This window comes from Canis lupus, chromosome 9 (genome assembly GCF_003254725.2).
Source record: "Canis lupus dingo isolate Sandy chromosome 9, ASM325472v2, whole genome shotgun sequence".
Lineage (NCBI taxonomy): Eukaryota > Metazoa > Chordata > Mammalia > Carnivora > Canidae > Canis > Canis lupus.
Genome location: NC_064251.1, coordinates 20,477,807 through 20,502,896, shown reverse-complemented (window position 1 = coordinate 20,502,896; position 25,090 = coordinate 20,477,807). Strand labels below are relative to the sequence as shown.

The 25,090-nt window shown below is 54.7% G+C and overlaps 3 protein-coding genes across 28 annotated transcripts; 1 reads left to right on the top strand and 2 right to left on the bottom strand.

The window, feature by feature from the left end:
• Nucleotides 1-7,719: 7,719 nt before the first annotated feature.
• LOC112655311 (circumsporozoite protein-like) lies at nt 7,720-19,196 on the top strand. 26 transcript variants are annotated; one of them, XR_003133621.3, is made up of 5 exons: nt 7,720-7,951; nt 8,886-9,070; nt 9,248-9,368; nt 10,041-10,144; nt 15,947-19,196. XR_003133621.3 is itself a non-coding variant. In XM_049114027.1 (5 exons), exons 1-4 carry the CDS (start codon nt 7,769-7,771, stop codon nt 10,142-10,144), a joined length of 495 nt encoding a protein of 164 aa, XP_048969984.1. In that variant the 5' UTR covers nt 7,725-7,768; the 3' UTR covers nt 10,647-11,397. The 26 variants fall into 26 exon arrangements, 17 of the variants coding, with proteins under 17 accessions (XP_048969984.1, XP_048969985.1, XP_048969983.1 ...); XR_003133622.3 differs by lacking the exon at nt 15,947-19,196 and adding an exon at nt 11,312-11,397; XR_003133620.3 differs by lacking the exon at nt 15,947-19,196 and adding an exon at nt 10,754-11,397.
• On the bottom strand, nt 12,670-14,244 carry PPY (pancreatic polypeptide). Its single transcript, XM_025440379.3, has 4 exons — nt 14,119-14,244; nt 13,213-13,403; nt 12,965-13,036; nt 12,670-12,814 (listed from the first exon to the last, which is right to left on the bottom strand). Exons 1-4 carry the CDS (start codon nt 14,215-14,217, stop codon nt 12,796-12,798), a joined length of 381 nt encoding a protein of 126 aa, XP_025296164.2. The 5' UTR covers nt 14,218-14,244; the 3' UTR covers nt 12,670-12,795.
• Nucleotides 19,197-21,412: 2,216 nt separating the features above from the next.
• On the bottom strand, nt 21,413-22,724 carry PYY (peptide YY). The gene is made up of 4 exons (XM_035721308.1): nt 22,602-22,724; nt 22,056-22,243; nt 21,821-21,901; nt 21,413-21,668 (listed from the first exon to the last, which is right to left on the bottom strand). The coding sequence occupies exons 2-4, from the start codon at nt 22,241-22,243 to the stop codon at nt 21,644-21,646; spliced, it is 294 nt and encodes a 97-aa protein (XP_035577201.1). The 5' UTR covers nt 22,602-22,724; the 3' UTR covers nt 21,413-21,643.
• Nucleotides 22,725-25,090: the final 2,366 nt, after the last annotated feature.

Genomic DNA, 25,090 nt, shown 5'->3' with positions numbered 1-25,090 from the left:
ACCTGGAAGAGGGCTGCGTGTGCGGGAGTGCCTACACGTATGCACACACGCGCACACACCCCATGCTGCCTCCCACCCCCTGTGCCCTGGGCCAAGGGAGCACTTGTAGAGTGGGTTGGAGCAGAGACAGAAGGGACAGGGACAGAGGCTGTGGAGAGCATTAGGGCAGCTTGCTGGGTGACTTCAGGCAAGTCCTTTGGCCTGAGTTGAGTAATATCCACTTTACAGACTCCGTATAATCAGGAGGGGATGACCCATATAAAACTGCTTTGTGAACCATGGCAGGGAGCCCGGTTACCCAGGCCATGTCCCCTTCCCAGGAATGCAGGGAGGTCCCAGTCCCAGAGCCATTCTCTGTCCCTCACACACACATACACACACACACACACACACACACACACACACAGCAATAGCTTCCCCCCTCCTCAACAGCCATGCTTGGCGCCAACTGCTCAGATTCAAGCCTCCCCACCAGAATCTTCTGCTGCCCTCTGCTCTGAGGTTCAACTGTGCTGGGCCCATGCTGCACACCTCTCCTCTCTGAGGTGTCTGAGGGTGGAGTGGGGGACCTTCTACACATCCCACAGGGCTCTACACTCTTTGGCTTTTCAACCTCCAGCTGCCTGCCCTGTGCTACTGTGGGGAGCAGGTGGGCCCTGAGAGGGCGAGAAGTTCAATCATCTTTGCCTCCCACAACCACCATTGCCCTTCTCCAGGTTAGAGCCATTGGGGGAGGGGCTGCCCCCATCACCGCCATCAGTACAGAGTGCAGGAAGACTCATGGTCACCTGACACCCAGCAGACTGAGACACAGCAGACTGAGAGTGTGTGGGTCCTGTGTGGCGGGTCTCAGTGTCTATGTTGGAGGTGCGGGGAGTGGGGGACATGGTGAGTGCTCATGGCAGGAACACCCTGGACATGCCCCTCTTGGACATCCCCTGCCCCACTCAAAGATGAGCACTGAGGCTGGCAAAAGGAGGTGCTCAGGTGGCAGTGTCTATGTGCACACTAGTGTCTTTGTGATCATTTGTGTGTCTATGTGGATGTACGTACAGGTGCACAGAATGGCATGCTATATCTATGCCCATGCACGCGTGTCTACACATATAGCCTGCATGGGTCTGTGTGCATGTGTGTGTGCCTGTTGTACATGTGCATGCATGTGTGTGAGCTAGGGGAGTGCTGGTTTCTGCCACTGTGGGATTCTGAGCACCCACCCCAGTAGCCCCAACCTGCTTCTCCCATTGTGATTTTGGGACTAGGGTTAGGAGATGGAGGCGGACACCTCTCAAGCACCTTGAAAGACTCACTGGGCCCCTCGCAGCCCTTCTCATGTTGACCATCTTCTTTCCTGAACCCTCCTCCACAGCCCACTGCCAATCTGTTCCTTGTCCTCTCTTTCTTCCTCTCTTATTTATTTAAAGATCTTAGTTCTTTGGAGGAGGGCTTGACCAGAGTGACTTAGCACCCTCCAATCCCTGATTCCTTGCGATCAAAAATTCAGTTGCCATAATTCAAGAGTCCAAATGGATTTTCTCCAAAGACTGTGCATGACTTTGAGTCCTGAAGTTCTGTTCTCCCCTAACTGAATCTTCAACCCAATGATACTCTTGGAATGTGAGCTCCTATCAGCCAGCTTCTCAGCCTGAATAAACCTGAGTTCCTGTGGTGGTTGCCTCCCTCTTATGCACACACGCACACATGCACACACGCACACACATATGCACACATCCTCCCCTTCCTTCCAACCTCATGGCACCGATTCCTGGAGGGCTTCCCATTCTCCTAGTTGTCCTTCCTCTCCTATTCTCTGTGCCCACAGACCTGAATCCAGTCAACTTGCTTTCTGACCTCCTGGCCCTCTAAAGAGCTTCCCTCCCTCCCTCCCTTCCTTCCTTCCTTCCTTCCTTCCTTCCTTCCTTCCTTCCTTCCTTCCTTCCTTCCTTCCTTCCTTCTTCCCTCTCTCCCTCCCTCCCTTCCTTTCTTCCTTCCTTCTTTCTTTCTTTCCTGACTTATTTGAGAGAAAGAGAGAGAGCACACAGAGGGAGAGAGATAGAGAGGGAGAAACAGACTCCCCACTGAGCAGGAAGTCTGATGCGGGGCTCAGTCCTAGGACTCTGGAATCATGACCTGAGCCAAAGGCAAATGCTTAACCAATTGAGCCAGCCAAGTACCTCTTTCTTTCTTTCTTTCTTTCTTTCTTTCTTTCTTTCTTTCTTTCTTTCTTTCTTTCTTTCTTTCTCTTTCTTTCTTCTTTCTTTCTTTCCTCCTTTCTTCCTTCCTTCCTTCCTTCCTTCCTTCCTTCCTTCCTTTCTTTCTTCCTTTACTTTCCTTTTCTTTCCTTTTCTTTCTTTTCTCTTTTTCTTTCTTTCTCTCTTTCATTATTTCTTTCTTCCTTTCAGAAAGAAAGAGAGAGAGTACAAGTGGCAGGGTGTCAGGAGTAACAGAGGGAGAGGGAGAGAGAGAATCTCAACCAAGCTCCAGCGCAAAGCCAGATGCGGGGCTGGATCTCATGATGCTGAGATCACCACCTGAGCTGAAATCAAGAGTTGGAAGCTTAACCAACTGACTGAGCCACCCAGGCACCCCAAGAGCTTCCTTTTTTTATTCCTTCTGCCTCTCTCTACCCTTCCCCTAAACCTGGCTCACAGAGAATCTAATAGTAAAGTAGAATTTCAAAGAAACCCTAGCAATCATGGTATACAGCTCCAGGACACACAGTGGCAAACCCTCAAACCCAAAGCCTCCTCGTGTTCCAGTCCAATGCTCTTCCTAGGTCACTACTTTCAGGGTCACAGCTGATGCGCAAAGCCTGCTTGTCCTGAGCTGTCACGGGAAGGCCTGCCACAAGAATTCTCCTCTGACAGCGTGGATGTGCCCCAGCCTCTCACTCCCTTAGCCAGCCGGCCAATGGACCCTATTCCATTCTTCCTGGGGAAAGAGGAAGGATGATATGGAGTTAGGAGAAATGGGGTAGATCTTTTCTTTCCACTGTATCTGGAGCATTTGCTTGGTCAGTTCACCCCACTGTGTAATCTGCATTCTTTGATCTTCCAACAGCTTATTCATAATTCAGAACCTTCTCCAGCAATGTGGGCTGCCACTCTGTGTTCTAACCATCACCCACACTAGCGCTGCCATGTGTGAGCTCAGCCACACGCAGTTCCAGTCTCTCTGTCTGAATATATTTTTTTGATCCTCATGACAACTGGTCAAGGTGCGGAATACTATTACCCCTGGAGTACAGAGAGATTAAGCAATTCGCCCCCTTAGTGTGACGATGCTAAGTGGTGGAGCTGGGATTTCACCCCAGGTTGTGTGGCCTCAGTAAATGTCGCGCCTCACTTCATAGGTACTATTTTTAGCTTTCATTTAGCATTTCATAGAAGAAGACACTAAAGGACAGAGGAGTTCAATGACTTGTCCAGGATCCCACAGCAAGCAAATGGCAGAGCTCCGCTTAGCAGGCTTTGTTGGTAAAGAAACTTGCTTCATTTTCCATAAATTATTCTCCAATCTACAAAAATATGATAACTCAAAAAAACTGCTGAACTTAAATAGCATTTAAATTTGACTTAATTTGAGACAATGCATAAAATTAGCAGCACTAAGAGAAATAAGCATCTAGAATCAATTGGTAATCTTTCTAGCTGATCCTTTGCTGTTATCCATCACAGCTTAGTGTAATCTTGATTTTTTAAAAGGATTTTATTTATTTATTCATGAGACACACAGAGAGAGAAAGAGAGGCAGAAACATAGGCAGAGGGAGAAGCAGGCTCCCCGCAGGAAGCCTGATGAGGTACTCGAACCCATGACCCCAGGATAATGACCTGAGCCAAAGGCAGACACTCAACCACTGACCTACCCGTGCATCCCTGTAATCTTGAATTTATCTAGATTTGATTAAAATACTTCTACTAATGTGTCCTAATCTTTTATTAACTTGGCATCAGATACTGGGCTTGACAGCTTAGAGCAGCTAGCAGGGATGCCCTCATGCAAGAGCCTTCTGGCTTTCAGAAACTACCTTCCTCCTCCAGGTCAGAACACCCAGCTACTTGGCCTTGGTTTTCTCATCTGTAAAATGGGAAGTTGGGAGTTGGAACTATCTTCCTGAATCCCCTTCCAACTCTATCAAAATATGTATCCAAGGAGACAACTTCCTACTCTTTCCAACAGGGATTTCCACGAGATAGTATCTTGATAGACATTTCTTGAAATATTCATTAGTCCACTCAACAAACACCTATTCCCACTACTGTGAAGTTCTTTGAAGATAGTGACTATATCTTATTGATAGCCCCTTATCTCTTAGGGGCTCCAGCACCTAAGGCAGTGTCTGCCATGGAGTGGATGCTCAGTTACAAGGTAAAGACTCTAGAGGCGGGGCCATACAACAGTAGCTGGAAAGTTGTCCAGATGATTCCAATGCACAATCAAGGATGGGAACAGGTAAGCGATCATCATCAGATGATGGGCCTGGTGCGTAGGCAGATGAGGACTGCCAGGGAACTGGATGCAGAGAGGATCCAAGGAGCCCAAAGCGGTGCAGCAAGGGGCCTGGGGAGGCTTTGCAGAAGAGGAATTGCCAGAATTGAGTCCCATGATTTTACAGGGCAGGAGTAGAAGACACTCATTCCAGAGAGAAGGAAGAGCACAAGCAAAGGCTGGGGTATGAAAGTGCAGAACTGTTTGGGAGGCCGGCGGAATCTAACGGGTAGAGGGTTGGACAGGTACGTCGAGGGAGGAACCTGTCCATGGGCAGGAGACGTGGGTAGAAATGCACACATCCAGAACAGGGGAATGGTAAACAGATTGTGGTACATCATCATCAAGGAACAGTGCTACTCGGCAATAAAAAAGAACAAATGGCTGATACGCCTAACAATTCAGAGGAATGTCAAAAACGTTATGCTGAGTGAAAGAAGTCAGACAAAAAGAACATACTGTTTGATGCCATTTATATGAAGTCTAAAACATGCAAAACTAATCTATAGAGATCAGATCAGCAGTCGTTTGGGGCCAGATGAACTGGAAAGGGGCAGGAGGGAACCAGCTGAGGTGATGGAAATGTTCTGTGTCTTGACCGTGGGGGTGGTTGCACATTTGTCAAAACTCATCCAACTGTGCACTTCAAATGGGCAAATTTTATTGTGTTTAAATTATACTTCTACAAAGTTGTTTTTGAAGGTTTTTTTTTTTCTTTTTAAGTGGGCTGAGGTCAAATTGTGAAGGACCTCAAATATCATGCTAAGAAACTTGGACTTAATCCAAGAAGTAATAGAAGGCTTGTTAGTCAAAGGTTTTTCAGTTTGCTTTGGTTTGGCTTGGTAGCAAGCAAAAATCCAATTTAAATCAGATTAAGTATAAGAGAATTTTCCCTGAAGGGTCACTGGAGCAAATCACAAAATTCAAGGAAGACTTGGGGCCAGAAGCATGAATATCCTTCTCTCAGCCTTGTCTCTTGATAGCTCCATGACCTAGCTCTAGTGTTTCCCCCCACGACTGAGGACACAATGCTCAGAGAAGCAAAGCAACTTGTCCAGGACACACGGCAACAAGCGACTATGTGAAGCTTGGAACCCAGGTCAGTCTGATGCCAATGTCTATTTTTTGACCATCAGGCCTGGAGAAACAAAGATGAGTTTTCTCAAAAAGGCCCCCCGAGAGAAACAGAGCTGAGCAGATGGAGAGAGATTGGGACACAGAGCATGGCAAAGAACCCCACTTGAATCAGAAGTAGCTGAGAGAGGGATCCCTGGGTGGCGCAGCGGTTTGGCGCCTGCCTTTGGCCCAGGGCGCGATCCTGGAGACCCGGGATCGAATCCCACATCGGGCTCCCGGTGCATGGAGCCTGCTTCTCCCTCTGCCTGTGTCTCTGCCTCTCTCTCTCTCACTGTGTGCCTATCATAAATAAATAAAAAAAATAAAAAAAAATGTTTTAAAAAAGAAGTAGCTGAGAGGCCAAGGGATGGGGATGTGATTGAGGGGGACTCTGGATTGCAGATCGCCTGAATCCCAACGGATAGAGAGGTATGAAATTCACTGGGGGTAGCTTTCCAAGAAGATGGAAAGATCTGAGCAGTCCTGAGCTTGAATCTCAGCCACACTGGCCTTGGATAATCTCCTAACTTCTCTGAGCCTGTTTCCTCAAATGCAAAAGGAGTTAATGCCTACAAGTGTCATTAAAATTAGAGACACTGCAACAGAGTGCTTCTCCCAGTACCTGGCACCAAGCAAAGGCAGTGATTATCAATTATTAGTATATACTTATATACTCCACAGGGCTATTATGACTGTGATAATACTTTGTGACTGTGATTACCATTATGATAATAATATTGAGTGCTTTGTGCCTCCTCTCCCAACCTGCTCACCCCATCAAGCATTTTCTCTTTTTCTGGGCAGGAAGGCGGGGAGATGTACACCATCCCTCAGAACTTGACAGTTCCTGGAATAAGTGAGTCCAGAAGAATGAGGGACTGAAAGCCTTTAGTGCTCTGGGTTTGTAAGGGCAGCTTGTATCCTCATAGCCAAGGCTGCAAGAAGACACATCATTGGAGCTCTTTCAGGAATGGGGTCATCAACCCTGGGCTTGGGCCTAAGAGAAATAAAAGACAGCCTGTTTGTTGGGACTTGGGGCACACTGACACCAAGATCTCTCCTCCCAACTTGTACTATGGAATTTTATCACGGGAATCTCATTTCTTTTTCTTGAGTGTCTTGGCTCTGTGGACATGAAGTTCTTTCTCACTTGGCTGCTGAGCCATCCCATAAACTTCGATGACATTGACATTGAGTTTCTCACCCTTCCCCTAAGAGAGAAATGAGGATGGGGGGAAGGGATGCATCCCTGAGTGGAGGAGCCCATATGTGTTCATCGTTGTGTGCCAGCAGCTGTCCAAGGGCTTCAGCTACATCCTCCCACTTGATCCTCACGACAGCCCTAAGGCTATAGATGTGATCGGCTCCATTTCACAGTGAGGATGCGGAGGTCCAGGGAAGATAATGTCCCTTAATCAACATCACGCAGCCAGGAAGTGGTAAAGTCAGGATTCCTACCCAGAAGCCCCTGCTCTTCCTACTGTGTCCCTTTTGGCAGGGGGGTGGGGGGAGTGGGGATTGGCATGAAAAGGCTTCAGTTCAGATCCTACAAACTTGCCACAGAAAAGCAGCAATGTTGGGCAAGTAGAGAGGCCCTAATGGCCACACAGCCAAAGCTCTGTGACCTGAAGCAGTCCAAGCCCTGAGTCCATCATTCAGGGAGCTGAGACCCACCACACTTCAGAAAGCTCTGCAGGTCTCCCAAAGTAGCTAGGTAGGATGCAAAAATCTCCAGAATGAGCAATAGGGCCTGCAATCCTAAGGCAGAAACCTTAACCTCACCCATGCCCCTGCCAGCAGGCCTGGAAGCCAGAAGTAGGGGTGTTGAGCCCCCAGCTGGGTGGGAAGGGGCACCTGGTCTCTCAGCATAGCCCTCCCAACCCTAAGAATAGTCCTTGGGCAAGCCCAGCCCCCTCTAAACCCCAGAGACAGTTCCTCCCTGGGATCTGTAGACTTGAGGCAACAAGTGACCCCTACTCCCCAGTGCCTCCCGCCTCTGCCACCCACACCCCTGGGCCCCCGGCACCAACTGTGCCCAGGTCAGAACAGCTGGCAGCCCATGTGCTTCCACCCCCACTTTCTCCCTGTTCCCAACTCCCGGGTTATGACACAGGGGCAGGAGGGGGCCAAGCTAGGGGTGGAGCCTTTGTGGGAAAGGTGACATGGATCTGAAGGAATTTAAAGGGCCTCGGACTTCCTTGCCAGATATCCTTTTGCTGAGCCGCTCTGCACCTGCCCAGCACCATGGTAATGTGTGACGGCTGAGTCGGGGACCCCTGTCAGCTACGTTCTCCAGGAGCTTGAGGATGGAAGCTGGCACCAAGGGCCCCTCCGCAGGATCACAGGCATGAAGGAGTGAGACCAGAGTAGCCCCTCCACCAATCCGATGGCTAGAACAGCCGCCAGGCTTTCCTGTCCCCGCTTTGAGCAGTGGGGATGAGGGGATTTCCTGGTCAAGAGAGGGTTGAGGGTCCAGGGGCTCTGGAGGGTGTGTATCACATGTCTAGGCATTGTAGTACGTGAATCACCGGATGTGCCTGTGTGTCGCCAGCACAAAATTTTCTGTGCACGGCTGGGTGCACATGTGGGGATCCCTGGGCGGGCATTCCAGTACGCAGCGGTTAGTCGCTCATTTAACACGTATTACTGAGCACCTGCCAAGCGTCAGGCACTGTTCTAGGTGCTTGTGCTACATCGGTGAGCAAAACAGGCGAAGAGCCCAACCGTGACGGTGCTTACACGGGGTGGGGGTGGGGGGTGGGGAGTTCCTTGGGAGAGATGAAGACAATTTTTAAAAAGCACAGAATATAGTAAGTTAGAAGATGACCTGGAAGGGGAAAGTACAAGATGAAGGGACGGGTTGCGATTTTAAGTAGGGCTGTGCGGGTAGGACCCGTTCAGGGGGTGGATCTTGAGCGGAGGCCCCGCGGACATCTGGAGGGAGCCTTCCAGGCAGAGAACAGCACGCCTGGCATTTCTGAGGAACGGCAAGGAGTGGGGAGAGGCTCGAGTGGGGTGAGCAAGAGGTCGGTGAGGCGAGCGAGCTGCCCCGGGGGCCCACCCGAGGGGGTGCTCCCGGTCCCCCCTCGCCGTCCCGAGTACTCGCCGCTGTCTGTGCGCGCGGCACTGCGCATGTCCCGGTGCGCAGCATTCGGCCCGGGCAGCGGGAGGTCCCTTCAGGCCTCGCGCACCTGCGTGCGTCCCAGAGGCGGACGCGTCGCCCAGTCCCCCGGCCCCCGGTCACGTGACACCCGCGCTCCTGTCTCCCCCTCCCCCCAGGCGCCGGCTCTGCGGTGCGCGTGCGCACTGGCCCTGGTGTGCCTGGCGCTGCTGCTGCTGCTGCGGCCCCGGGGAGCCCTGGGGGAGGCGCTGCAGCCGCAGCAGCCCCCCGGGCCCAGGGCGGCGGACTGGCTGTCCAACTTCGCGCACTTCAACAAGTACCTGGAGAAGCTCTTCAACAGCAGGTGGGCGGGGGGCGAGCGGGAGGGCGGGAGGACGGGCAGGGGGTGGGGGAGGAAATGGGCATCACCGGGCACCCCACCCACCGCCCTCGCCACCCCGAGATCTGTGCAAAGACGTGTTCCCCAGCTCTAAGTCTAAGGACACCAAGAAATCTAAAAACGTTAAAAACCCCAAGAAAGCTGCCAACACCACAAGAACCCCACCAGCAAACACCACGAAACCCCTACCAGCGAATGCTACGAAACCCCCCCGACAGACCACCGGGAAACCCCAACCTCCGCCCTCCTCCCAGGGCCCCAGGTAGGAGAGCCTGGGCCGGCTGGTACCTATCAGGAGCCCCAGAACTGGGAGCAGGGGGCGGCGGACAGAGAGGAAGCCCTGGGCTGTGCGGGGCGGACACCAGGGCCCCAGGGACATCCTTCTCCAGGCAGGGCCCTGACCTCCACTTGCCTGACTCAAGTCTGCTGGCCCACCCTCCCCCTTTGTATTCTTCCGGGAGCCTTAACTCCTACCTGCTCACCTTCCTCACCACCACCTACCCCGAAACAATAAAGAAATATCTCCATGGCTTGGTGACTCCTGTGGGCCCTAGGCAGGAAGGGATCTGACCTTCAAGGGGAGAGGGGACCCTGGAGCTCCTACTGTGAGAGGAAAAGACCTCCCCTGCAGGTCTCTCCTGCCTCCTTCCAGCAGCCCATCCACCTGCCCCCACTTGCAGATGTACTCCACTGGGGTGGGAGTTGCGGGGGAGGGGGGGGTGCTCTAACCAGAGGGCCAGCAGAGGCCAGAGGAGCAGGTCCCAGTAATCTGGAAGAAGGGGCTTCAGCTAGGATCCCCTCCCACACATGTGTCTCCACAGAGCAGGGCGGCTTAGATGCTAGCCCTGGACGACCCAGGTGACCCAGGAACAAGCAGCAGTGTCTTTGCCTACCCTTAGGGGTGAAGAACAGGTAGTCCTGCCTTTGCCTCCAGGACCCTCTCAGCCTGTCACTCCAGCAATGAGCAGAGCAGAAATGGCAGGAGCCCATCGAGGGCCTGTCCCTGAGAAGCTGGATGTGAGGATGGCACTCTCCTAGGTTGGTGGGGCGCAGGGCAGGGGGGCGGCTGGTGACTATCAGAAGACCTGGACAAGGGGGCAGGGGCAGAGGTGCTCGGCTTCAGAGGCACCTTTCACAAGCCACCTCTCACACACAAGTATGCCCTGAGCAGGATCCTAATTCCTGCCCCTGGAAAGTGTCTACCTCTCTCCCTACTCAGAGCCCATCCCCTTAGCTGCCAGAAAATGCTGGGGCTTCAGGCTCCATCATCCAAACTCAAACTTTGCTCTCTGAAAGCGGCTCCCCTCCCAGCCACTCCCTTGGGTTTGAGAATCACCCTGAGCTGTGCATCTGCCTGGTAGCTGCATCTACCCATGACTTTTAGTCCCTGGTTCCAACTCTTGGGCCATTTGCACACTCCAGGCACAGCCAGGAATTAAAGGAAAACACGTTTATCCTTGTCTTGGAGTCAGTGTGAGGTGCTGAGCCCAGGAAAGGGGACCCTCTCATCCATCAAGCCCACAAGCCCTGTCTTTTCCAGGCAGAACATGTGGGGGAGGCTGGAGAAGCCATTCCAGGAACAGAAAGGTTCTAATTCTCTCACTTCCCTCATGACCCATCCCTGCCATGACAATCCCTCATCCACAGGTGTTCCCGTCCCAGGAGAAGGGGAAAGAGACGTGTTCACTCACTCCCAGTGTGTGTGTGTGTGTGTGTGTGTCTCTCTCTCTCACACACACACACCCTACCCATCCCCACCTGCTCAGAGTGCCCAAGAAGGGCAAGGGCTGCCGAAGACCACTGGGGCCACTTGTCCTCAGTGCAGGCTCCCTGGGGCCGGATCCGGGTCCTCACCCTTCTGGAGCTGGAGTGTGGAATCCACAGATTGGGCTCCTGGGAGTGGCCACAATTCTCACTCCGCCAGCCTCCTCCCAGAAGGCCGAACTCCCCCTGCGGCTTCCCCTGCTGCAGCTGCTCCAGTAGCCCCTACGCCCAGGACTTCATTGCCTCTCAGGACCCATTCTCTCTAAGTTTTTAGTTCTTCAAAGATGCTTCCATGTAATCGTGGAAAGCCTGCCTTCCAGAGCCCCATCCAGGAGCCACATGGAGTTCCCTGTACCCCTCTTGTGTCAGATGGAGAGCTTCATGTGTTTGAAGCCCGTGTTTTCTCTCCACTGGTCTTTCTGGCATGCTTCATGGAAACAGCTGGTTGGCCAAGGGCACATCGGCCTCTGAAAAGCTCCTGCTTACTGAGCATTTACCTGAGTCAAGAACCACGCTTAATATTTCTATTTTCTTTTTTTTTAAGTAATTGCATTTGACTGAAATTTAAATTTCCAACAAATCAATACTATAGCTTATTGGTACACATAGAGATCATAATAGTACATCTATGGGTTTACTTGCTGAAAGAGGAATTGTTCAAGGGATTCTCAGCATTTTTACTCCCTCCAGCTGCAAATACCTGGGTTGTCTTAGGTTTTTTTAAAAAGATTTTTTTTAAATTTTATTTTAGAGAGAGTATGTGTGAGTAGGGGGAGGAGCAAAGAGAGAGAATCTCAAGCAGACTCCCCACTGAGCAGGGAGCCTGATGCAGGGCTCAATCCCAGGACCCTGAGGTCGTAACTCGAGCCAAAATCAAGAATCAGACACTCAACCAACTGAGTCCCCCAGGCGCCCCCCACAGTCAACGTTTCATACATGTTATTTCATGTCATCCTCACTGCAACCTTATCATCCTTCCCTCTTGACAGATGGGAGGCTCAGAGAGGTTGTAGCCCTGCTTCCCAGCACACAGGGAGTGGCAGATCCTAGAATCAGAGCCAAGTTCTTCTGACTCTTAGAGCAGGTGCTACATAGCCTGTACTAGCTTGCTGTCTGTGTAGGACCTGGGATAAGCAGCCATACCTCACTGAGCCTGAGTCTCGCCCTCTGTAGAGTGAGGGCAACAGCATCCCCCTCACTAGGTTGTTGGGAGGGTTGAACGTGCCCCCATCCCCCTGGCACACAGTAGGCTCATTTTCCCAACAGTCTGTACAGGACCCCATCTCCAGGCCCTCCCCATCACAGTCCTTCCCTGCTGGCCATGCTTCTGTGGGGCCCGTGCCCCCTGATGAGCCATGATCCTACTAGACACACACACCTGCCCAGAGGTCAGAGGTCTGACTTAGCACCAGCCATTCCTCCATGCTGGGTCATTGCCCCTGCACCCCACCCCCTGTGCCAAGGGCACTTTAATACACATTAGAACTTCACCTGCTGCCTAGGTACATTGGCAGGGGATATGTTTGGGGGCATGGCCGTCATCAGGCTGCGGATCTGGAAGGTCTAGAGGTGCTGAAATGGAAGAGTCAAGCCTCACTGACTTACTGAATGGCCTGGGAGGAGTCCCTGGCTCCCTGAGATTCTGAGCTGAATGGCTCAGAGGACCCACAGGCCTTCTGCATCACTGACGGTACTCTCCTTTCCCTTCTGTGCCTCCCTCCCCTCCCCATCTCTCCCATGCATTTGGCCTGCTCCTGCCCCCACCAGGGGTCCACAGAGACACACACCCACAGAAGCTATGACTTTGACTTGCTTTATTTAGTCTGTGTGTGAGAGCAGGGAGCAAGCTTTGGCCAGGGGTGCAGAGGGGAGAGGTAGGCTGGCATTGGCCTGAGAGGCAGAGGTGGCATTACTTGGAGGTGGCATTACTCGTCCATCAGCTCCCTGTGAGGAGAGGGGGGAACACAACAGAGGGAGTGGACAGTCCTTGTGCCCCCAGGAGACCTCAGGCCAGCACTGGGCCTGTGTTCTCTCCTCCCTGCCCCACTTCCAGCCCCAGGGATCTAGGCACACAGGGCAGGGAAGCAGACCTACCTGGGGGCGGCTGCATGGGGGGAGCCCCATTCCAGGATGTCCCGCATTTCTCCTCTGTCTCTTTTCCCATACCTGGGAGGGGAGAGGCAGGTGGGGCAAGCACTGTGCCCACCCTTGGGCACCATCCCACCTGGGCCCCAGGGATCAGTGGAGCTGCTCTGCTTTCCCAAGAGCATGGCAGGGGTGAGGCTGGGTTGTGGCTCAGGGCCGCAGGGACCGGGCTCCCTCTCTCCCTCTCTCACACGCACCTGGGCCTGGTCAGCATGTTGATGTATCTGCGGAGCTCAGCCGCGTACTGGGCCATCTGCTCTGGTGTGGCATCGTCCCCCGGATACACTGGCTCCAGCGGGGCCCCCCGGGTACCCAGTGGCGGCTGCAGCAACAGAGCCACACAGGCTGACAGGAGCAGCAGGAAGAGGCAGCGGCAGGCGGCAGGCATCTGGGGAGCGAGGAGCAGGAAGGTGAGAAAAGACAGAGCCCACCTGCCCGGGCCCTTAGCCCATCACCCATGTCTCCAAGCCTGGGGACAAAGGGACAGAGCAAAGGGCTGCTCGAATGTGACCACCCACCTCCCAGACACCACCCTGGAGAGCACGGACAGGCCCCCAGCAACGTCAGAAAGCATAGCAGGGAAGGTGGGGACATGGGGCAGGAGACCCAGGACTCGTGACATCCAGAGCCCTGTGGCTCTGAGGAGGCAGACGCGGGGCGGGATGAAGGGGTGCTCTGGCTCACACAGTAGGAGCACACAGAATGAACTTGTGAGCCAAAGGACAGGGATCCAGGGCCTGTGGGTCTGCCCCCGCCCCTCCACCTGGATAGACATTCAAGTACAGGTCCTAGAGAAGACACTGTTGCCTGGGTCGCCCTCAGCCGATAGGCACAGGACCCCTTCACTCACAAGGTCGCCGTCACTCACATTCGTGTGCACGGCCACCCTTTATTCCCCATGCATGCTTAGTCTTTAGTCAGCAGACTGCTTGCTCTTCCAGAGTGATAGGTTCAGCCAGATGTAGAGCGAGACCCAAGCAGGGCCCCAGATGTCCCAACACCAGCCTGCTGCTCTGCAAAGCATCAATTCCTTCCCCCACCCCAGACCCTAGTCCCAAAGACCCCCCAGGGCCCTGCCTCCTCCCCAGCCGAGGACCACTTACCCTGAGTCCTAAGGGCCGGATGGGTGTCCTTGCCCTCCTCGGTGCCCCTTTATAGTCCTCAGTCCCCCAGAGTCCCCGCCTTCTGTCAGCCTCTCTCATTCCCCAGCCCTCACCCCCTCCTCCCACTGTCTCCCTGGTACCTACGACAGCTGGCCCTGGGGCCAGGGCTGGGAGGGGGACAGGGCGGTGTTGTGGGTGCCACACCAGCAGTATAACAGGTAAAAGTGGGCCACAGTAAGTCTCCTGTGGGCCACCATCCACCTTTGGGCACCAGAGCAGGCTTGGTTCAAAAAGAATGGGGATGTCCGGCTACTGAAAGGTTCTGGTCCCAGCCTCAGAACAGCCCTGACTGCCTCCCAGGGATTAACAGGAATCCTCAAACAAATTCCCTCAGAGCATAAGATTGAGCCTGGGGCTCGGAGGCTCCAGGATGAAGAGTCAGGATTTCCTTTCCAGATTGTGACTAGAACAAAGTGAGACCAAGGGTCAGGTGGGGAGAGGCCTTAAATGTGCAAAAGAGTTGAGGACACAGGCAGGGAGAGACCTACTCCCCGGCTGGTGTGTGGGGTGCGAATGAGAACCCATGTGCCTGGGGCCAGGGGAATGGAGTGGGCGGGGGGGAGCAGACACCAGAGGCACATCCCAGAGCTCCTTTCCAACACTGTGATAAAGTTGGCATCATAAAGCCTTGAATTTTCCAACATGCTCCCTGTCACCTCACTGAGTCCCTGCACCAACCAACCCATCTTACAAATGGAGACAGGAACTCAGAGGCATTAAGTGACTAGCTGAAGGCCAGGTAACTAGTCATTGGGAAATCCAGAGTTTGAAACAAAGTCTAATTCCAAAATCTGAACTCTTTTTTTCCTAATTGAGGCTGTCAAACTATTGCTATAATTTTCCATTTCTTTTTGGCTGAGAAACATGAGGTTCACAGAGGTGAAGAGACCTGCCTGAGACCACACAGCTGTCTAGGCCTCAACCCCACCATCCCAACATCACCACCACCCCCAGGAGCCTCTGAGCCTGCCCTGCTCAGGCGTCCCTTCCTCAACCCCCAGCCCCCTCCCCTGCTCAGGGCAAGGAGCAGTGACCAGGCGTGTCTGAAGGACACACTGAAGCCCCAGTGGGGAGCCAAAGACCTTTTGCCTCCGAGGTCCTATTGTCCCAGAACAAGACACCAAAAGTGTGTGTGTTCTGGGGGGGAGTCGTAGGGGGTGTGACACCTGGAGGTGTGACCCCAGGGATCTAATACAGCGGGCTTAGAGGTCCAAATCCTGGCTTTGCTGTGGGCTCTGTGTGATCCTGGGGAAATAATTTTAGCCCCCTCTGAGCTTTGATTTTCCTCAAGATAGGGAGGATAAAGAGGATCTCTAAATGTCAGTGTTATGTCAGTTCCTCTCAACCCTGGTTTCTGGTAACAAGAACAATAATGCCTTACCAGACAAAAGTTTATATCCCAAAAGCAAATGTGGAGGTCGGTCTGTCTGTCTGGGCAAGCCTTGGCCCTGGCTCCCGCTTCACCAACGAAGTTGGTGAACCGATGCTGGTGCCCGCGCCCCTCAGGTGAGGCCGCAGGGGCTGCATTGTGCCACCAGGGGGCGCCAGGCTCCAACCCTACGGCGGAGGGTCCGGCCTCCCGCAGGATTGCCGCCTGGCCGACCTGTTCTGGCCGCTGTGTCAGGACCGAGCCCCTGCAGATGGCAGATCTGGCGCTTGACTGAGTACTGCGGCCAGTGACAGTCTTGTCTTGTGCCTCACAAATGACTCCTATTCCACACTGTCAACTGGACCCATAGCTTTCATTTTTCTCCTTTGCAAACAACAGATTCCCTTTCTGGGTCCTCTCAGGGAAGTTGGGACAAACCAAGAGGAAGAGGCAGCGGGTGTGTGTGCCTTCTGCACTGTAGGCCAGATCCAGAACTGAGTGATGCTCATCTTCATACGTTCCGAGGACCTGCCGTGGAGCCCGCTTAGACAAGGCACCAAGTACTTACCTGCAGGCGGATGAAATGAAAATGGAAAAAGGTCCCTCTCCACCTGCCCAACCCCATGGGTCCTTCTAGGACGGGGTGGATGGCCACTGGGCAGTGTTATGGGTGGAGTGAGGGCTTTGATGCAAGTAGAAGAGGAATTCCCCAGGAGCACCTGGGGTCACAGGCTGGGGCCCAGTGTGCCATAGCAAGCGGGGTGGTGGTCCCCACATATGAGACTCCAAGGACAGGAATTCAGCCAGCATCACATCCTCCATACGTGCCTCTCACAAGAGTGCCTCCAAAGCAGCCTAGCCGAGCTCTTAGGCCAATGTCTTATTCCTGTGCTGGGTGGCAGCAGTGGGGGGCTGGGGGGTACAGGTGGCTGCCCCCAGATGTCAGGAACCTAATGGGTCCCCTGTTCCCTGGAGAAACCCTTAGACTGAGGGCAGCTGTTGCACGTGCGCATACACACACACCCTGAGTCCCTGTCCTATTCCCTCAAAATCAGTGCAGGCCTGACTGGGGACTCAGGTCATTCGTTTGGAGATTGGACTCTGCCCCCACTTCTCTCTTCCCGGGAGACTCCCTCTGCACCAGGGCCCCTGCAGGCGCAGAAGTGTTCAATATTTTTCCCTCCCTGCCCACAACACCTGCAAAAGCAAATCCAACCATTGTCAGCCCACATTTTTCCTAAGAGGGGACTGGGTGTGGAAGGAGGGGAATTTCTCCCTTGGGGTCATTGGAGAGGAAAGTTGCCTGAGCCTGAGTTTCCAGAAGGGTTAGAAGTGAGAAGGAGAGTAAAGGAAAAGAGGGGGTGTTAGTAAGCATGTGCCAGGCTGTACGTTCAGCTGCCTTCCTCATCAGCTCTACCACTCAAGAGCTGTGTGACCTTTGGCAAAGCACATAACCTCTCTGAGCCTAAGCAGTGAACTCTTATTATTATTTAAGGTGTAAGTTTCCATGTATGACCAGTGAAGAAACACAGGCAGTGAAATGGAATGACTAGGCGGGCCAAAGTCACATGGCTGACCAGTGGCAGACGGGGACTCAATGCAGATCTTTGGTCTCTGAGGTCCCTGCCCCCGCTGCCTACAGCGGGACTTGAGGGGGTAGGCCCATGTGAGAACTCAGAGTCAGGCTCCAGAGACGGGCAGGCCAGAGCAGGAGGTTCCCAGAGGAAATGAGGCTGGAGTGACCTTGAGGACAGTAGGAGATGCTGTCTCACAGAAGTGGGGTGGTGACAACGGGACTGCACTGTTGGGGGACACTAATGGAGGAACGTGGGAGGTGCCGCCAGAGGGGACAGGGGTGCACCATGGGGAGCCTTGCAGAAGAGTTGAGAGTGAATGGTTAGTGGAGCCAGGAGCGGCACACAGAGGGCTCTCTTACCTCTGTCCCCGGCTGTGTGACCTCCTGCCAGCTTCTCCCCATCCTCAGACCTCAGGATTCCCATCTGCTCAATGATGAGATGGGCCAGGTGATTTCCAGAGGATGTTCAAAGGAGATCATGTTTGTAACCGATAACGCTGGTTGCTCCAGTACGCACTCTCTCCTCCTCTTGTCATACACGAGCTTGAGAACAGCACGTGGCCACTGGGCTAATGACATCTTCTGGGTTGTTCTGGCCATGAGGTGGGACCGCATGACTAAGTTCTAGCCACTGAGAGGAGCGTTTCGGTGCCTCGGTGCCCCAGCCACAGAAGCAGCTGAGTCTGCCACCTGTGCCTCCAGCCTGACACACACAGACCCAGGCCCAAGCAGAGCTGGCATAGAGACCCCTTCCAAGGCAGTGCACCCCATCCCCACCCAGGTGTCACTCAGGGCTTCTGGACTTCCTCGTGAAACAGAGGTGCTAATCCCCAGATGCCACTGAATTTTATGTAAAAGAGAAATAAACTTCTGTCCTGTTTAAGCTACTGCTAATTCTGCCTTTATTTTAAAAAAGCCAAATCAATATTCTAGCAATATTCTCATGCTGTCCTGAGGCAGACTGTAGCAAAGATAACCACTGAAAGACCTCCTATCCCACATGTAGTTCCACATGTGGGGTCCATGTCCCTTTCTCAGGTGTACTGGTCAGGTGAGTGTGTTGGAGGATGTGGCTTGTGAGGCCAGGTCATAGGAGGCAGTTGTTATGGGTTGAATTGTGTGCCCCCCCCCCAAGTTCGCATGTTGAAATCCTAACCCCCAGTGCCTCAAAATGCAGCCTTATTTGGCAATAGAGTCTTTGCGGATGAAAACTAATTAAGTTGAGCTCACCCTGGAGTAGAGCGGACCCATAATCCAATATGACTGCTGTGTTTAAATGAACGGGACTTTGGGACACAGAAACAGATGCACAGAAGGGAAGCCACCTAGGAGCTAAGGACAGAGGCCTGGAGCAGCCCCGACCCTCACAGCCCTCAAAGGTAAGCAACCCTGCCCACCTGGGACTTCAGACTTCCAGCCTTCAGACCTGCTGGTAAACTCCTGGGTTTGTGGTATTTTGTTACCGTGGCCCCAGGAAGACAAGGGCAGCACTGCTTCCTCCCAGTTCTCTCCCAGCACTCACTTCATGGGGAGCCAGCTACCATGTGGGCCCAACTACCCCAAGAATACAGTGCTGGAGGGGCCCCCACATGGAGGTGCTGGGTCAACAGACCCAGCTGAGCTCTGGGCCAGCAGCTAGCAGCACCCCCAGACATGTGCATGAGACCTCCTAGGCATCAACCCTGAGGGGTGCCCTCCAATGACCTCAGCCCCAGCCAACCCCTGACTGTCACTGCAGGAACGACTCCAAGTGACAGGTGCCTAGTTGAGCGCTTCCCAATCCTGACCCATGAAACCATCATGGGTGAAATGAAATGGTTAGTTGAAGCCAGGTCTTAGGGTAAGTGTGACTCAGCCTCGTAACCAGAGCATCTCCCCTTCCCCTTCCCTCCCTTCCTGCTGACTGGAACACAAGGCGGTAACGGTGGGCCATCTCCAGTCACGTAGAGGAGGACATGGGGATGCCACAAAATAGGTCCCAGGGCTTCTGGACTTCCTCGTGAAACAGAGGTGCTAATCCCCAGATGCCACTGAATTTTATGTAAAAGAGAAATAAACTTCTGTCCTGTTTAAGCTACTGCTAATTCTGCCTTTATTTTAAAAAAGCCAAATCAATATTCTAGCAATGTGGTGTGTGTAAAACAAATAGTTCGGCATTTAGAACATAAGTAAGTGCTTCTTTCAAAAGGTAGCTGTCGTCACTATTAATATCACATCTAAGGCTCCTGCGGCAGCAAGGCTGGTTGAGCCGGTCGGCTGTGGATTGACCACTGGCTCAACATTCCTCCAAGTAAGTGAATGGGAGGCGAACCCGTGTCACTGATGATCAACCAGACAGGTCAAAGTAAAATTGTCCGTGGTCATGCATAATTCACACCAGGGGTCTCTTCCATCAGCCTCAGGCTGACCACTGCCCTCCCAGGCAGACCGCCAGACAGGGGACCATGGACACCAACACAGGCACACACCATCCCACTCCTCTGACCACAAATTGCACCAAAGCTCATGGCAGCCACTGTGTGTTCCCACCCCTCCCCTCCTGGAGCAGAGAGAGTGGATTGGAGGAGAGAAGATAAGGGGGAAAATGACACGGGAGGTGGATCTCAGATAACAATAATACAGTAGTGAGAGAACCAGAGAAACTAACTCTGCCCTGAGAAATCAGGAGAGGCTTCTAGGAGGAGGTGAACATTGTCCTGAAGATGTTTTCCAGGCTGGAAAGGAAGGAAAGGGCTCTGCAGGCAGGGGAGTGGCTTGGACAAAGGCTTAGGGCGTCAGAGTCCACGTAGCTGGTGATGTGCACCAGGCCCTGGACCTGCCTCCGCTACACCCATTCCTGCCTGACCTTGAGGCCGGCAGCACAGGAGAAGAGTCAGAGCCCCAGGCCCCCTAGGGCAGGTTGTGTGGGAGCAGCTATGATAGAGCCAGCTTTAGGATCTGCTCTCTTTCCATAGCCCCATAATAGCAAACGGTCCTGCGAGACTCCTGCCCTCTGAAGTGACACACCCGGCGTTCCTGATCTTCTAACCCTGTCTGGGTCTGGAGCTTTGGCTTTGGCTTTGGCTTTGGCCAAAAGCTTTGGCTTCAACCTGATTCTCCTCCTCCCAGCTCCTTGCCTTGGGCTTGTCCAGGTCCTGCTGACCTAGAGGCCCAGGAGAGAGTCCCCAGACTGAGGAGGCTGTGTCTGAGTAGGGAGACACAGGCCCTTCCTTTAGGGGTTCCTCAGAAGGGAGACCTGACACAGCAACACGGGCAGAACAGAGCGGTGGCCAGGAAAGCTGGGCTGCCACACAGGGCAGGAAGAGTGCAGATCAAGGCCAATCAAGGCAGGCTTCCTGGAGGAGGGGGGCTGGGCAGGAAGGGTACCAGGGAAGATCAGCCTGCAGGCTCTGGGATTCCTCCATCATAGGGACGAAATGGTGAGGGATTTGGGTCAGACTCCAGTTTAAACATCCACAGTGCCTTCAGCCTTCAGTGTCTAGTCAAGGGAATGGGGGCAGTGCACCAGTGGGTGTCCCCATAGCCTTGTCACCAGGAAGGCACAGTTAGGGACCTATCCATTGAGTGGGACCTATCCATTGAGTGGGAATTCAGCAATGTGGAGGAGGGCTGTTGCGAGGGGAAAGGGCAGCGTCCATACTCCCATTGCACCTCCTGCCCAGGGACGTTAGAAATGCCCCCCCCCCCCCCCGCCAGTACACATACTCCCACCTTCACCCCCCAAATGACTTCCTCCACTGTCCCATCTTGGATCACATCACTACCCCCAGCTACTACAGCCTTGGAGGTTAGTAATCTATCTCCTCGGGGACTGCCATGAAGCACTGGTGCCCAGCCCACGCCCCCAGCCACCTGCGCCCTTGGGAGCAGGCGGGTAGTGCACCTCTGTCCCGTCTACTCTCCTGGGCTGCCTAGCAAGCTCCTTTCTACCCTCCCCATCCTCTCGCAACTCTTTTTCCCGTTTCTCCCTGCCCCTTGTCAAGAAGTTTTATCCCGCCCCACTTCCAACCCGACTGGAGAGGGCCGCAGCCGTCCCTTGCTCTGCTCCAGCCACCCCTTCCCCCGCCACCCCCCACCGCACCTCCCTGTCCTTGCCTCGCCGCCCAGCGCCCCCTGCTGGGCCGCAGTGTCTTCTCTTAGCACGGAGCAGAGGGACCCCCCCACTCTGCCCCGGCCCTGTCCTGGGGAGCCTTTTGTCTGCGGGGCTCAGTCTTGTTTGTTGCCTCTACCTTCCACTTGCCCCTGGTGGCCACCTCCACGAAGAAGGAAATCCACACGCACACATTCCGTTTCAGTGAAATTTGCTCTTTATTTGGGGACCAGGGTAAGACCACACACAGCCCGCCAGCCCAGGGGCTGGGGACACGGAGAAGTGGAATGAAGACCCCATCCCCATCCCCATCCCGCACCCACACCCCAGGCGCAGCAGGCAGGGAGAGGAACCCAGGGTCCAGGGTCAGGAGCAAGCATGCAAATGAGGTCGGTGTAGTTAGCATATCTCCCAGGAGCCCTTGGGGTCGTCACCACATGTACTCGCCTCCTGGCCTGGAGGAGGGAAGGGAAAGGGCTGCTGAGAGCGCGGCCTCAGACCTGGGGTGGCGGGGCCGGGGTGGGGCTCCGTGGGGCGTCACATCCCGGACAGAGCCCGAGGGGACAGGATGTGTGGCCGGTGGTGCTGGCGTGGGGGGCGCTTTTACCATGACTTGGCCCGGCGGTCCTCGCCGTCGGGGAAGAGCAGTTTCGAGAGCACCGCTTCGGGGCTGTCGCGTTTCCCGTACCTGGGGGTGGGGCCATAGGGGGCGGGGTCAGGCGGGACACGCCCCCGGGCGGGCGGGGCGGGAGAAGGGGCGGAGGGCGGGAGCCCCGGGACCCCCGGGACCCCCGGGACCCCCGGGACCCCTGGGGCCCGAGCCCGCGGGCGCACGCGCTCACCGCTGCCGAGTGACCAGGTTGAGGTAGTGGCGCAGCGACGCGTAGTAGCGGCTCAGCTCCTCGGGCGAGGCGTCTTCGCCGGGAGCCTCGGGTTTGGCGGGGTAGGCGTGGACCAGCGCCCCCAGGCAGGCGAGCAGGGCCAGCAGCACTGTGGCCACGGCGGGCCACGGCCTGCGCACCGTCACCATCTGGAGGGGGGGCCGGGGTCGTGGGTCAGGCCCCGCCTCGACCCCCGACGGCGGGAGGCTGAGGCTGCCCTCGGGCCCACGCTCCCAGGCCTGTGCAAGGCTGCTACCGGATCAGGGCCCAGCGGCGGCCCGCTGTGTGTTCTCTGGCCCTGCACCGTCTCTGCCTCAGTTTCCCCATCTGTCAGAGAGGGCATAAGCCCTGTCCGCCTCCCCAACCCCCACTCGTACTGCCCAGAACCGTTGCTGGAGGCAGAGGGCTATGCTGGCCGCTCAGCCCCAGCTTTCACCATCCCAGCCTCAGTTTCCCCACAAAATCGCCAGGGCTCCCCCCGGTACCAGGCTATTCCCCGGCACTCACGGCGAGAGCTCCTGGAGCGGAGATGAGCAGGTAGAAGGCGAGTGGAGTCCCAGGGGCTGGGCTGCTGCAGGTCGGGCTGTGGCCTCCTCTGCTCAGCGCTGTCCCTGCGGGGCTTATATCTCAGCCTGGGAAGGGAGGGGGAGCTGCAGGGGGTGGGGAGGGCCCGTCCTCCTCCTTGCCTCCACCCCCGCGGATCGCTGAGCTTACACCCAGACAGTGCGTGACCACTCCACCTTGCAGGAGATGACGGGGTAGCCACCAGACTCAGACTCGGACTCTGGACAGAACTTGGACCCCATCTTCACCCCACAGCCCCCCAAGAGCAGCTGTAGCCTCCTGGGGAAGTGAAACATTTGTATCTAGACTCCTGGGGCAGCCCCTAGGACCAATGAGAAGATTCCATCTTCCCCAGCCTACCCATGGGTGGGGATGAGGGGCATCAGCGGGACACTACCTGCAGCCAGTGGGACCTGTGACCGTCCTATGGAAAAGGCGGCCCTTTCAGCCTTCACTCTACAATTCCTCGGAGACGGGCTGAGAAGTGGCAGGTCCTGGGGGAAAAGGCTCTTCCTACTCGAGGCAGGGTGGAAGCTGTGACTTTGGCTCTTGACCTGCTGTTTATGATGTCCTAGAGGAGAGGCCTCTCTCTCTGGGCCCTTCTCTGTTAAAGAGTTGGGGAGAGGGCTGAGAGGAGGCCGCGGCCAGGCCCCAGCCACAGAAGCAGCTGAGTCTGCCACCTGTGCCTCCAGCCTGACACACACAGACCCAGGCCCAAGCAGAGCTGGCATAGAGACCCCTTCCAAAGCAGTGCACCCCATCCCCACCCAGGTGTCACTCAGGGCACTGGTGTCTTCTGGGGTTAAGTGATGCCAGGGCTGCCCAAGCACGTGCCACTGTCCTCAGCCCATTGCAGTCTCTGGGGTGAAGATCCTCACTCAGGGCCTTTGAAAGAAAGGGGAAGGGACTCTGTTTATTAGGCACCTACTGTGCACTGGGCAGTACAGGATCACAACACAATGGGCTAGATTTATTCCCATTTTACAGATGAGGAAACTGAAGGTCTGAGAGAAAAGGGAACCCAGGATTCAAACAAGAAAGGGTAGGGGAGACCCCAGGAAGAAGCCCTCTCAACTGAGGGGCAGAATGGTTCACTACCCAGGATAACCATAGGGCTCAGAAGTCGGGCATGGGAGTAGGGGAGCGGAGGCTAATTGGGGGCCTACTACCCTCTCTGAGAGGCCAGCCACATCAGACCCACATCAGACCCACCTGTCCCCACTGGGAAAAGAGGGTTGTTGGGGGAGTCTCCCCATAAAGCCCTTTCCAGCTCCCTTTCCCCCAGCCTGGCCAGAGCCTCCAGTGCTTCAGAGCTTGCATCCCATCAGCACTTAAGGGCAGGAGGGGCCATCTTGGTTCTGGGCCAGCCCCTCCACCCTCCAGGACAGATGGCCCTGGGTGTTATTTTTAGAGCTCTCTCAAGGTGGAGAACCTAGGGCTCCCTCAATCATCTTTTTATAGGTTCAATCACCTGCACTCTCCGGAAATGGCTCCTTATCAACGAGTCAGGCCCCAGGGGCCCTGCATATCCCAAGAAAGACCAGAGCAGCATGCTGAGCATGGAGGCAGAAAAAGGGACATGGACCCTATATTCAGAGGAAGAAGAAAAATCATTCACCTGAGGGGCAGGACATGGCCCTGTTCTCCAGTAACCCCAGTCTCAGAGGAGAGTCATGGCCACATCACTGGGGAGCCCCAACCCAAGGGACGAGACACACCACTATCCCAGTAGAGCCCCAGTCTGGAGAGTTCCCAGGACATAGATACAGAAGAAAACAGAGGGACAAGCCTAGGTCCAGTTAGGGGAGCAGACAGCAAAAATAATAGGACACTCCTCCAGAAGCCATGGAAAGACAGAGGCAGGTGCCCACCCTCGAGATAGAGAGGACAGCCAGGGTGGCATTTTGGGGCAGTTGTGATCCCAGGGGTCAGGGCCTAGACAGGGACCCTGCAGGCTAAAAGGAACAAGGAGATCTGAGAGTGGGGGCCATTTGTTCTTCTGACACTGCAGCCCTGACTGGGGTGGTGACAGAGGGTTTCTAGTGTACTGATCCCAGACAGAGAGAGATGACAGGGATTGTGAAATGCCCAAAGGGAACTGGTAGCCTCCCTGGAACCTTCTCATGCCTTGGGGAGTAGGGGGTCTAAAGATAGATAGGAGCAGAGAAGCCAGAGTAGAGAAGCTAGAAGGCATGGGGGAAGGTCTAGATTCAGGGTACAGCCCCTAAAGAAGTCACTTCCCTATTTACCTTTAGAGCAACCATGAGAGGGACCAGGAGCCAGCCTCCCAGAGCTCACAAACCTCCCACAGTCCACCTCTCCCTCTGATTCCACTTCCCAATTATAGGGCAAGCTGATTGGTTCATTAATCACCACCTCCTCACTGAAGAGTTTATTAATTTGTTCATTAGTGGGGAGGATGTCTCAGCCCT

Excerpts from the sequence above, each read along its gene's own strand:
- LOC112655311 (XM_049114021.1), top strand. The coding sequence starts at position 7,769 with ATGGATCTGAAGGAATTTAAAGGGCCTCGGACTTCCTTGCCAGATATC. Across the intron at positions 7,854-8,885 it reads TGCACCTGCCCAGCACCATG|GCGCCGGCTCTGCGGTGCGC; the intron begins GTAATGTGTGAC and ends CCCTCCCCCCAG. Across the intron at positions 9,071-9,247 it reads GAGAAGCTCTTCAACAGCAG|CTGCCAACACCACAAGAACC; the intron begins GTGGGCGGGGGG and ends ACCCCAAGAAAG.
- PPY (XM_025440379.3), bottom strand. The coding sequence starts at position 14,217 with ATGAGAGAGGCTGACAGAAGGCGGGGACTCTGGGGGACTGAGGACTAT. Across the intron at positions 13,404-14,118 it reads TCCGGCCCTTAGGACTCAGG|ATGCCTGCCGCCTGCCGCTG; the intron begins GTAAGTGGTCCT and ends CTCGCTCCCCAG. Across the intron at positions 13,037-13,212 it reads AACATGCTGACCAGGCCCAG|GTATGGGAAAAGAGACAGAG; the intron begins GTGCGTGTGAGA and ends CTCCCCTCCCAG.
- PYY (XM_035721308.1), bottom strand. The coding sequence starts at position 22,243 with ATGGTGACGGTGCGCAGGCCGTGGCCCGCCGTGGCCACAGTGCTGCTG. Across the intron at positions 21,902-22,055 it reads AACCTGGTCACTCGGCAGCG|GTACGGGAAACGCGACAGCC; the intron begins GTGAGCGCGTGC and ends CCCCACCCCCAG. Across the intron at positions 21,669-21,820 it reads GACCGCCGGGCCAAGTCATG|GCCAGGAGGCGAGTACATGT; the intron begins GTAAAAGCGCCC and ends TCCCTCCTCCAG.